General features: G+C 37.7%; 1 protein-coding gene across 1 annotated transcript in view; it reads right to left on the bottom strand.

The window, feature by feature from the left end:
• Positions 1 to 9,995, bottom strand: part of lemd3 (LEM domain containing 3) — a 36,513-nt gene extending 26,518 nt beyond the window's left edge. The window contains exons 1-3 of the mRNA XM_084710566.1: positions 8,133 to 9,995; positions 4,363 to 4,403; positions 279 to 348 (exon numbers count right to left, since the gene is read on the bottom strand). Of these exons, the coding sequence (XP_084566692.1) occupies positions 279 to 348; positions 4,363 to 4,403; positions 8,133 to 9,465 (1,444 nt within the window). The 5' untranslated portion in view covers positions 9,466 to 9,995. The remainder of the gene's footprint in view (positions 1 to 278; positions 349 to 4,362; positions 4,404 to 8,132) is intronic.
• Between the last annotated feature and the right edge of the window lie 3,815 nt (positions 9,996 to 13,810).

Here is a 13,810-nt window from a genome sequence, read left to right as displayed (position 1 = left end):
TCAAATGGAAAATCAATAATCGCTAATCGAGAATTGTTAATAATCGAAAATCGGTTGGAAATCAAATCGGGACCTCAATAATCATAATCGAATCGGATTGGGAAATCAGACAGATTAACCACCCCTACTGTGTAGTGAGAGTCGTGATTGTGAACACTTGCTCAACTTTACTGGCTGTAACTGCAGTGACAGAAACATGTTTATTTGCACAGCTGACTATACTTGGTCAGTCAGTCAGTCAGTGGCCACAGAGTAGAGCACAGAGGGTTTATAGTTACCAGCAATATGGGCCAGATGGTTGTGTAGATTGAGCAGCAGCTTCAGGATCAGGTCCCTCTCCGTCTCATTCTGCAAATGACAATAAATACTTAGTGGACACACTCTACCAGCAGAACTGCATTTATTTATTGATTCATTTGTAGATCCTTCTAGTGGCGCTTTAATCCTTTAAAAAAAACTAAAATTGAAAACTTGAAGGGAAGCAAAATATTAGAATCTAGTAGGGATGTCCCAATCCAACTCCTTAAATATTCTGTATCTGCTAATCTGCTAGTCCAACCTGAAGCTTAAATTTATTGAATGTTGATCAAATATTTATTGGAAAGAGTCATGTGACGTTGGTGATGAAGATGGCTGCCTGAACCGGGGGCTCCCGCTAGCATCATTAAAGTAATCCTGTCGTTACCGTCTACAATAGTTAAACAAATGTGTTTTTACACTTAGAAACTCTTTTGGTCTCTTTTGGTCTGACAAATATTTATGTTCCAAACAGAGATGAACCACAGTTTTTCGCTGACCTTGAGGCTAAAATGCAGCAGGCAGGAGATTATAATACTATTATTGGTGGAGATTTTAATTTGGTAATAGACTGCCCCAATTAGGATGCCCAAAGCATCGCTGGCAGTGAGACATATGGCTGAGGCTATGGGTTATATAGATATTTGGAGGATTTTGAATCCAAAAGCAAGGGATTATACTTTTTTTGGCTCCACACACAATATTTTCCCAAATAGACTTTTTTCTTGTTTCTAAAAGCTTTCTGCAATCAGTGATTTCCTGCTCTATTGGGAGAATTTTCGTTTCGGACCATGCTTTACTTAGCCTGGAGTTACTACCTTTTAGTGATAGGATTCAAATGCCAAGGTGGAGATTTAAGTCATCTCTTTTACAAGAGTCTGAATTTAAGGAGGCACTAAGAAATCAAATTAATATATAAATGCATTTTTACATTAGAAAATTTATACAGTACTAATACACTTAAATCATTTGACAACCTAAAACGAGAATACGATTTACCCAGAACCCAATTCTGGAGATATCTTCAACTATGCCATTTATTGCAAAAGATTTATGGGTCAATCTTGCGCTCTCTTAAGCCAGCCGACCAGTTACATAAAATTCTCCAGATACTGGGTGAAGGTCATGAAGCAGCTAAATATTATAGGATGCTGATGAAATATGGAGGAGACAAGGATGTCTCAGCCCTGAAACTTGCCTGGGAAAGAGATTTGGGGGTGTCTTATGATGAACAGGAATGGGCTAAAGTTTGTGGTAACTCCCAAACAATGTCAAGGGATTTGAGGGTGAGGCTTATTCAATTTAAAATTCTGCACAGATTTTATTGGACCCCAAGTTGGCTTTACAGGGTTGGATTAAAAGACTCAGCTACCTGCTGGAAGTGTGGTAGTGATGAGGGGACATTGATGCACGTGCTGTGATCATTATTGGATGAAGATTCACTCTTATAATGTCAATGTCATAAGGAGACAATTTGTGCTATGTACCAAGTTATATGTATTAGGAGACTGTAAAGTATTATCTGCCTTTTCTCAACCACTGAAATACTGGACGCAGACTGCTATCATGATTGGACGACAGATCATTCTCAGGAACTAGAAGAAGCCTAGAGAACCTCCCTTTCGGGAATGGGTGACTGAGTTGGGCAAAGTAGCAGCATATGAAAGGATGTCATATAGGATGCAGGGCAGAATAGAAAATTATTTCCTGAGGTGGAGCATGTACCTTGACACTGTATGTGTTCCAGTGTAAAGAACAAGTGGAGGCACATTGTTTAAGGTGAATAAGATTGAGACATGATGGGCATGTGACTATAATGTAAATGATTTATTCACATATTTTTATTATTACTTATTTCTGTATTCTTCATTTCATTATTCTCATCATTATTATTTTCATTTATTTATTTATTTATTTAATTCATTTTTTTTCTTCCTCTCTTTTTTCCCCCCATTCTCTTAGGATACATATTCTTTCTAGCTTACATACAGAATTAGTTACTATGTCCTGTTGTGTCTCTCTCAAGTTAATAATGTATCTAACATGTTCATAAGTTGTGAGTCACTCTATGAACATGTTGATCCCTTTTGGTTACAGGTGGGATGGATGGGTTGGGGTGGGTACTGTTGTTGTTCTAACAGATTATATTATGTATGGTTGTGACTGATTTGAATATTTGAAAAAATAAAACTATAAATCATTAAAAATATGTATTTATTGGAAACAGTGGTAGTGACAAAATGGGACATATCTTGTTTTTCACAGGCTACTTGATGCAGTACAGAAGAAAGGTCCAGCAATATTAAATTTAATAAGATTAAATTATAGATTTGATTAGATATGAATGAAAGTTCAACTGGTAGAATGTGACCCCTGAAACTCACAAATGATCTTTGAGTACAAACACTGACTGCAGAGAGCACCTTTGGCAGGCAACACACAAGTTTATGGTTTATTCCCAATGAACACTAATTAGCGACAGCTGATATAATATGTTGACAGTGACAGTCATTTTAACTAGCAAAAGCGGTGGTCAGCGCTGGCTAAAAGAGAGAACCTGTCCAGACTATTTTCTACACTCCTCTTTGCTAACAGTTTGCTAAGCTTAACAAACCTGCACATTTTGTCTGAACCCAGAGTCAATCACTGGTGCACTGAAATAATTATGCACATCTGTACACTCTAATTTTCATATGCATATGCTGCAGAATTCTGCTCTGTGCAGCACAGATGTGGTGCAGAAATGAAGTGCTGAAGAACTAGGAGGTTGAGGTGGACAGAACAAAACACAGTTAAGAACTCTGGATTTTTATGGGCTTTATTTTGTCTGATTCAAATCCACTAAAGGGATAGTTTGGATTATTTGAAATGGGTTTGCATGAGGTCCTTATCAATAGTCAGTGTATGCCTACAGTCGATACCAGTCAGAATTACACCAGTTAGGGGAAGCAGAAGGGGGACCAGCATGGAAGTTAAACAATGTACTGCTGTGGGTAGAATCATCAACAAAGGGAATTTTAGCCACGTAAAAATAAAATAATAAAATAATAATAAAAAAAAATCATCAATACCAGTTTAAGTGTATGCTATATTTAAAATATTTTCACTGCTCCATGAGTGAAATTTGATGAATTTGTGTTCTGGTGTGACTTTGGTGTTTTAAAAGGAAAATTCAAATTCAATGAGGTCACAAACAAACTAACTAACAGACTGAGGCAGGCAGCAGTAGGCCAGCAACACATTTTCTGTGAGTTAAAATCATTTCACCCATGGAGGTTGGCTGGGAAGAGTGATATTTGGCTTATATAACAGCAGTTTCCCATCAAAAAAGTCTGGCAGCAAAAAAAAGCAGTAAAGACATGCTAAATATAGTGTACACTTAAAAAAATCAACATAGTTTTAAGTGGTTAAAACACCTTTCACTGCTGATCCCATCCACGGCAGTAAACTGCTTAGCTTTATATGTCAGGATTTCTACTGTTTCTCCAAACTGGGGGCGTGCTACACACCATCTACTGTAGGTAATACATATCATCAATCTCTCACTTGATCAATAAGTACTTCATACAACAACTATCCCTTAAATAATAATAATTATAATAATTATTATAATAAAACATTTCTGGATTGGCTTGTGGCACCTTTACAGTCTAGACCTCAACATTTATTAAATACTTCAAATGAATTTAGAACCTTATACTAGTGTTATTGATAGTATTCATTAGCAGTTTAGTTAAACCATTTTCAAAACCTGGGTCTTACTCTCAAGTCTTACTTTCAAGGCAATATGCACATCACAACAAAGATGATCAGAAGCTTGCAGGGTGGTGCTGCCTCTGTGACAGTTCACCTCAGCTTGGCCAGGAGACCAAGTTCAATTCATTACTATGGAATCACTTCAGCTATGTTCACTTCTTACATCCATTATGTTTCCAATTTAATTCCATCCTTAGTGTACACATTGTACTTCCTGTGCTCTATACTGTATATTGAAGAACAACTTTGGTACACAACTTTGCTTTACACAGAACTAAAAGAGGGGGTTAGAGGCAAAGATCTACTTACATAAGACACGTCAAACTCACTGCCAAAAGGGTGGTTCTTAACTGCAACAAAGGAGAGAGAGATACAGTCAGGAGACAAAAACAAGAACAATGTCAATCTAAAGCACACATGTAAATGGCACAAGCTGGATTAGTGGAAGGAAAACCCTGGGCTTTTATAATAAGATAGCATGTTTGCAGACTGTGGGATTCGAGTGTAGTTCAGACATCACCTATCACGTGGTAACACATATGAAACTCAACCTTTGAAAAATCACCACATTGGCCCGGCACTTGGAGCACTACCATCTCACTACATTGACCATGATCACAGACACTGAATTAGTGACTGAATTTTACTGCTTCCAGTGGAAATAACTTTTTATTTAACCTAAAACATATTTTACACTGGCATGACACTCACTGTTAACATTCAAATGGATATTTACTCCCCAGTTATGGACATACATTATACTCACCAATAATATTCAAGAACATTCGCACTCCACAACATTTGAAAAGAGTGATGAGAAAACACTTGTATGGAAATACAAGGTCAATATGCTTTCAAACACAATGAAGAATAATACAATTGGTTATCTACACAAGTAACCACAAAAATAGAACCCCCTGTACAATGTAGAGCAACCCAAAAGTTTGTGAAACATGCATTTTAAGTGCTGGCACTGTGACTAAAAGGTGTTTGAGGTTGTAGATTGTGGTGTTTATAATATTTCTGTTCCTTCATACTTAATGACTTGAACAGAAAACTAGAAAGACCTTTGGTACAGAATTGTTTAATTTGCATTTGTATTATTGTATTGCTTTTAGCACAACAATCAAAATTCCATTCAGCTCCACTATAGTGCCTGGTGGTACAAGTTTCTTCAGTAGGGTGTGCTGAGACTGGGTCCTCTGCAGCGCCCGTGAACATTACAATATGTAACAGTGGTCTCACTACATGTGTAAAAAGCCATTTTGTAAATGAATGGTTCATTAATTGTGAACTTGTTCAGAATGTACTTTTACTTCTTTACACCAAAAAGGTGAATAAATGGAGTTGTTATTTACAGGTTATTATGCAATGGTTTTAATGGTCTGTCCCACTTGAGATTGACCTGGGGTGTATGTGGCCTATAGACAAAAATGAGTTTGACACCCTCAGTTAAGGGCATTAAAAGGATTGATGATAAGCCCCATATTTTCACTGGCAATCACAAATCTGAACTTAAGTCTGAATTTATTTCCATAACAGTCCAACTTTTTTCTGACATTATGATGCCCTGTGAAGGCTTCTTTTACCGTCTGTGTTTACAGTCAATGTTTCTCACCAGAACTGTGTCCTTGAGTTACAACAAATGTGATGAATGCATGCCCTTCCGTCTGAAAAACATTTGAAAATCTTTTTTTCTAAGTCTGAAACTTTCTTTGTTGTACATCCATGTTTATGCTCTAGAAGTGGCCAACCAATCAGACTGATTATCACCATTTTTGGGATAAATGGGATAAATGCCATTAGCCAGTGCCTGTGCTCATAAGGCTGATAAACAAAAATTGTGTACAGACACATCCGCAGGCAGCTGCGTCAGTGTGGCTTCTGTGGAACGATGTTAGCACTCTCCCTTCTGAGATTTGGGAAAGTAGTGAAAAAAGTTAGTTAGGAGCCTTGTGCTGAAGCTCTCATGCATCTTGCTGTAGCCGAGACACTGATGTTTCTGCTATCATCCCAAGTGTTAAATATATGTTATAATTTATAGAATAATGCAGTTGAATAATGAAGTAAGGGACATTATCCCTTACTTAACATTATTCCTTACTTAACATGTCAACAAAACATTCTGGTGACTGTTTTGGTTAAAAGGGTGACCTACATCTTCTGTTTGCGGTTTCTGCAGACATTTATAACTTAACTTTTTCTTTTGTACTTAAGTAAAAAGTACTAGCAAAGTACTACAGTAAAAGTAAAGTTACTTTACTTAGTACTTTTACTTTAGCAATTTATAGTTGTTCATTTAAGAGATCAGTCTTATTTTCTCTTTTGTATATTACCATTACTCTTAAATAAAGCAAAAGTAATAGAAAAAATTGCAGAACTCACAATATTTTTTATCCGATTACTCCATTAATCACCAAAATAATCGATAGATTACTCGATTACTAAAAGAATCAATAGCTGCAGCCTTAAAGTTAGTATGCCTTTTTTTATCTTCTGTTCTGAGTTGAAACTGGTCAGTGCAGTGAACATCTGAGTTCAGCTTAGTTTAAGTCAGTGGTTCTGAGGCATGCCCCCCCCTTGAGCCAATGCAAGGGGGATGTGGATGAACAGGTGAAAAATGTGGAGTGTACCTCAGGGCCTTTGTACACACATGCACACTTTTTTGTGCAATTAATTCACACATTTACAACATTTTTCGAACCTGTGTCCAGACAACGCAAGCTTTCACATCAATGGTGAAACTGAACTGAGCAATATTGTGGTTTTCTTTTTTTCTGGATTTTTCTTGAGTTTCGCTTCCAATATGTTCAAATCTGACCAATCAAACTGCACACTGTTGATGTCACATCCAAAATATTCAACATGGTCAACTTGTTTGACAGGAATCGCAGATGAGTTTCAGTATGACAATGGTGTGTGTATATCAAGCTTTAACAGTCTACGGACAAAGTCTTTGTTTTAACTCCCAATTCTTCAAGCTTGGTACCAGCTGTTGCAGCAGTGCTGAAACACATTGTGAAGCGGCTGTGGTCCAGCTTCTGAACCACACAGTGAAACTCACCAAGTTCTCCTCTCTTTTTTACTATCAGGTGTATTCGGGTATGTTGTTTTTTTCGTCTCTTTATTCAGGAGAACCAGGTCATCATCAGTTGATGCTGATTATATCTTTTTGCCACACAGCAAATTTCATTAGAAGCTTAACAATTTATTCTCAAAATTATATCACACTTGATTGCAACAGTCAGACACATCAAAGTTTGCATTCATTATATGTTTCAGACATTAAATCACTAATCACCTGAAAGACCTTTTTTCACGGCCGCCTCTCTGACATTAATAAGGTAAACACGGGTGCTATACAAGTGATAATGACTAATGACCTGTTCCAATCAGGTCAGACAGTCAGGTTGATACCGTTGTGCATGTTGGTTCACTGGAAAGGTTCCACTACACTAAATAGAACAGGTCCTTAATTTGCATCATTGGTAACACCTGTGTTTACCCTACACTATGACTGCCATGAAAAGGTCTTTTCGTTCACAATATCATGTTGTTTATTATTGTCGCTGTTGGTGTGTAAAGGCCTACAATTGAATGACTACAAATTACTTTTTAAATTGATTTTAACAAGAGTTTGCTGATGCTATTGTGCAGACCTTTATTTAACTAAAATTCAGCTTGAATTCGTTTTTTTTATTAGTAGCTTCTTCTGCCACTGTTCTTCATTTATTTTTAAAAATGTGCGATGCAGGGTGTGGACGTTTTTTTTCTTCTGGAGAGGTACAGTCCAGACACAAACAAAAACCAACCACCATGCCATAGGGAATAATATTCTATTTAACACTATATTTAAATTACCACTTGGGTTATTGCTAATTTTTAATCACTATCATTGCTTATTATTTGATTGTTACTATTTAGATTATTACTGTAACTGTCTTATTATTGTACATGTGCTTTGGCAACATCCGTGAAATGTCATGCCAATAAAACCTACTGAATTGAAACGGACATATTTTACACTATATAGGGGCGATCGGGAGCTTCAGTAGCACATTATCTAATCAGATACTTACTGACTCCATCCACCTCCGAGGACCCAGAGCCCCTCATTCTTAAGTACATGAGGCCCAGCAGCAGGAAGAAGAGGCAGGCAGCTGTGAGCAGGAACATGGACAGGTAGTGAGCGCTGAAACTCCCAGAAGAGGCTACCTCTTCTCTTTTGAACTGCTGGAGTAGCTCGTCCTCCGGAACAGACACCTTCTGCTTGAGCAGCGCCTGGCTGTATGAGTGGTTGGGGGCGGTGTGGTTGGAGTGGTTGCTCCTGTAGGTCTGGGACAGGCTGCTGTAGTTGGAGAAGCGCGGTCTTAGCCCGATGCTGAACCTACTGGTGCTGCTGCTCCTGTAGGTTCCGAGCTCCCCGTCGACGTGGTTGTTCTTGCCGGCCTCTCCTCCGTGATTCTCGTTGAGGGACACGTAGATTGACTTCCTGGGAAAGTTGTGGCTCCGCAAGCCTCCAGATGAGTCCGGTTCCCTTCTCTTCTCCTCATCCTCCTCCCCCTCCTCCCTCCGGCTCCCCACCATGTTTGGACTCTGGGACGGCGGATTAACCTCCTTGGCTCCCCCTCCTGTCTGAGACCCTCGGCCGACTCCGTGGGAAGGGAACGCCGCTCGCGGGTGGCTCCGTCTGTGCTCTAGTCTATCCCGCTGTCGGTCTCCGGCCTCCTCCTCGTCCGAGTCTGAGTAATCCCCAGCTAGCTTGCTAGTGTTCAAGTGAGCCGCCCCACAGCCGTTTAAAGAACGAGACTTCTTCTCCGTCTCACCCCCAGAGTCGTCCTCGTCCCCCGATTCGTCGTAATCCCTCCCTTCCGCCTCGGGGCTGGATCTGGCACGGACTCCCCAGCCCAGCGAGACACCTCTGTGTGGGTCCGGACCAGGGGAGGAATTGTTGCTGTTCAGTGGGCTGGCAGCGCCATAATGACTCTTTACAGCCGGACTCTGCGTTGTTACGGGTCTGGCTTTCGGTTGTTGTTGAAGACCAGGACTCCGGTCCGTCCTGCCGCCGAGAGTCAGGCCCTTTCTTCTTAGCGGAGTTTCAGCGTCAGACTCGTCGGAGCTGAAGCCGAGGACGGACGACTTCCGCCCCGGTCTCCTGCTCAAGCTCAGGTGCGTGACGTCATGGCTAGCTGGCCTGGATCCCGCCGTGTTGCCGCCGCCAGTGGTACTGTTAGTGGCCCCGCTGGTTCGGCTTTTACTTGCTCTGGAGCCCCGCTGCTGCTGCTCTTCGCGAAGCTTCTTAAGTTTCTTCAGATACACCGGCCGAGTGTTCTCAGTTACCGGGCCCGGAGTGAAACCAAAGCGCTTTAATTCGGAGAAAAGCTCCTCATCCGTTAACTGCGTTGACGCCATCTTGGACAAAACTCTGGGAGAAGGTTGAGTAACGGAAATGACGTAGGGGTGAAGTGGCAGTAGACCAACAGGGCTGCGTTCAAAACCGACTGCAGACTGTTCAAAAACTGATAATACTCAAAGTCTTTCAGCTCAGACCTTTCTTTCAGATGTGATTTTGACCCCTTAAAATTTTTAAACTTTTAAGTTATAAGATGCAGATATTACTATAATGATAAAAAATCTTTGTAGGTAATTTCACTCCACATAATGTTACGATCTGAAATCAAAGATATCTGACATAAAAGTGAATCATACTTTTACAAAGATTTGATCTAGAGAGGAAATTGGGCTACAAGACAGTTAATGGACTAATATGATCATATTTTAAGTCATAGTAGACTTAAATTAAATTTGAATTGCTACTATAGTAGACAATGTTCTCTAGTTTTCTCTTTCTAGTTTACAATGTTCTACCCACATTAGAATTATTTAGATAGTAAATGTAATAACAACATGTTGAAATCACTAATTACAAAAGAATATTGTCCTCATCCTGATAAAAAAAAATATCTCAAAGGTTTTTCAAAGTATATGTTATTAAAGTTAAAATGTCTGTCATTTTCTTTGCTACCGAAAACGAAGGATGTCATTTTGGAACAATTACCAATAATTATCCATGCATTAACTATAAAGTATATCAAACAGTGATAAATGTTATTCCTACTGTCATTCTACAGTTGATGACTGAGCAACAAGAGTTTAAGAATCAGAATTTCTCTTCTTTGTAAATGGTTAAAGCTATTTACCGATAATTATTTCTCCAAAAGGAAAATTACTCCAAATCTAAAGTTCACAGATCTGATTTTTATATTAGAATCAGTCGAAAAAGTCATGACTTATTCCATACAAATACGTTATTCCCAACAAATGAAGAGAATTACACTACACACTTATTTCTAACACTTATTTCTCAAGATTTACAGATGCCATAAACAAATGTGATTTTTGTAAAGATGAAGAAGAGACATGTATTCTATGAATAGCAGTTATTTCCCTCATCAAACAAACGCGACTCTTGAATTAAAATGGAAGCTGATGAACCAGAAAAAACCAAGTGACTATTGCACAACTATAGGGACAAATATTTGAATCATAGCGCACAGTTAGAACATGACTAATAGATTCAGAGGTGAGGATAGAGCCACACCTTCACTCAGCCAAACAGTAAGTGGAGGAAAGTTAGTTTGCATAGGACTTATTAGAGTCACCATGTAATTTGTACATTTTTTAATGCTAGCCTAATTTAAGCAATCGTATCCCATTTCAAATCAGTAGAATCTGGATGCTATCAAATCAGCATTCAGAACATGTGATGGGAATGATCAGAGAAATATCTGCAAGGACATCCAACATCTGTGAGCAGAGGCAGAGGTTAAACTCAGCCCTTCAGCATTCAACCACCAGTTATCACCTTCATTAATTAATAAATCAATATAGAAAGATTAGTCATAGATTACTTTATTAATCTGCAGAGGGAAATTAAATTATCATAGCACCAAAACTAGATTCAATAAATACAAAGACAAAAAACATAATATATACATGACAAGTGCACAGGGTACACAAGGTACACCCTGCAGTAATGTAAATAAATAAATAAATAAATAAATAAATAAATAAATAAATAAATAAGGTGCAGGCAAGCACTGGAGATCAATGGACCTGGACTGGATACAGTCTGAATAAATTTGGTGTGTAAGAGCAGAGTGATACTGACTACAATAATAATAATAATAAGAAGAAGAAGAAGAAGAAGAAGAAGAAGAAGAAGAAGAATGTAGTTACATATAATAGAATATATGTACAGCAACAGAGAGCATAAGTATCAACAGGAATAGTAGTAATGATAGCAATAGCAGTATGCAGTATGTGAGCGGGACAGGGAGGGGATTTGGAGCATGTTTGTGTGTCTGCTCTATATGTCATGTTAAATTGGAAATTTTAAAATAAAATATTCAAAGTAATGTGTTCATTTAGTGACCTGCACGTTTCTGGCAGGGAAATCTTTGCTAATTTTGGAACAGTTACGATAAGAATAACAATTATATTGTTACCAACATGTTATTATAGCTTGTGTATTGATACAACCTATAATAACAAAATATGTTGTTCATTATTCTATAGTAAAATTGTGTTGAAAATGTGTGTATCAAATATGATACAGTAGGTATATAAGACAATTTATCTGTGAATCCCTCGATTATTATTGAATATAATGATGCAGTGTGCATTATGCCTACCACAATCATGAATATACTGCTGTCATCTTAAGATAAATTTACAGCAGAAATTGAGATATTTATAAGCATTTTTTATATATGCAACCTGCTCTCATTATAATCATTTGGCTATTTTAAGCAGTTATTTGCAAGTGAGCTTATACTTGCTAATAACTGTCTGTACAATTAGCTGGTTATCATATTTTGGATGTTATATTAACCAATCCAGATTATATAGACCAAAGTTCCTGTATGGAAAAAAAAGAGCCATAGCTGAAATTTGCCAAATTTTACAAAAGCAAAGAACAGTATGTGTTTTTGTCTCTAAAACATTTGGTGATCACTGAATAAATGCTATAAATTCCTAACATATCAAATATGACATAAACAATATATCATATATGATACAGAAACATTTTGGGGGAATTTTGTCAAAAGGTCCAACAAACATTTTTTTACAAGGAATTTTCTGGCAATTATTTGATGTGCTGGGCTTGCAGGGTTAAAATGTATTAAAATATATGTTGAGTATTGTATTATATTATTGACTGTTTTGCCAGTAGTTGCACAAGGGAGAGAGATCTTGGTGAAACATACAAACAGGTCAGCAGGTCAGGTGGTGTGCAGGCAGCTCTTCTGAGGAACCTGTGCTGGAGACCTCAGTAACCAGCAGCCATCATGAAGCAGGATACTGCAGTCAGGCATGTTATTGCACATATTTTATGGTTTCGTCCTCATCCAGATACTTTTAATACTATTATACGAGGCTACTATGCCATACGTTGATCCAGACTGGAAAACCTGTTGAAGTCTGGCACTTGAATGTCTCCTGCCAAGCGTCATTTCTCACAGTTAACTCAGAGATGTGTGATAATCATGTCTACTGAGCAGTTACGCAAAACAAGATATGAAAAGGTTATTTACTGGTCATGTTGTTCTGCTTGGACTTCCCAGCTAATTGCCTACAACTTAAATGCTTAATGTTCTAGAGAATATCTGGTATGATTTCTTTAGATATTATACTGATGAGGAGGACATTATGCATTTATTTTGGTGTTGTCCAGTTGTTGCATCTTTCTGGCAGCAGATGGCAGACTGGTTATCTGAACAACTAATCCTTTCACCCTGATCCTCTCTCAATGCAATCTGGGGCTTTCAAGATGATCAAAATACATTATTGAATACTTGTGTTGCTTTGTAAAGCTGATATGTTTAACACTTGAAAAACATTGGTTTTGAGCTCCTTCATTTTTTTCCTTAAAAATTAGAATTTGTAAAGACAGAATATTATGAAAGGTAGAGCTGAAAGACCAGGTATAAATAAAGGGCAAAGCAAGATCTGGGATACTGAGCTGTGATAATTCTATGCAATGTATTCAAAATTAATATTAGATGACTTTTTCTTTTGTTTATCACAGTAGGATGATTTTTTTAATTTGAACTGGTGCAGAAGTGATTTGTTTTACATATAATATTTTACATGTATATGGACATGTCTGTATGTGTATGTGCGTTTATAATGTTTGTCGTAAAATTTATGGTTATTTTTGAGTTTGTGATGCAAAATATACTTTACTTTGTGCATGTACTGTATATCCCTTTTTGTTGAAATTTGAAAAAAAAAAAATCCACACTGCACAACTGTCCAAATCTATCAGTGATAAAGTGTGTGTGTCTAAAAACTGTAAAGAAAGCATCAACATTTTCAATATATTTCTTTCTGAAACAAGCGATTACAGTTCAGAGGGTAATACTGTATATAAAGTTGTGGTTGAGAGACGGCTAAAGAAAGTGTGGATATTCTGATATTTTGTGTCATGGACGCTTTTTTGAAGGGGATTTTTGGTATTTGCAGATTTCAAAACAACAGAGGTGCCAGCTTGTGTGTTTTTAATGTATTTATTGATTGATTGATTGATGCAATCAAGCTTTCATTTAAATACAATCATTTGTAATTGAGTTGTTTTATAGTTTTGATCTGTTGTTCTAGTATTGAGTGAAGGTAATTACATATTTATTTTATATCAGTCATGGATGCACCTGTAGTTCAGTTTGTAGAGCATGTGCCCCTTGTACTGAGGCTG

The sequence above is a fragment of the Lutjanus erythropterus genome, chromosome 22, assembly GCF_056507025.1.
Source record: "Lutjanus erythropterus isolate fLutEry1 chromosome 22, fLutEry1.hap2, whole genome shotgun sequence".
In the NCBI taxonomy this organism is placed as follows: Eukaryota; Metazoa; Chordata; class Actinopteri; order Lutjaniformes; family Lutjanidae; genus Lutjanus; species Lutjanus erythropterus.
This window is presented reverse-complemented; position numbering and strand designations above follow the sequence as displayed.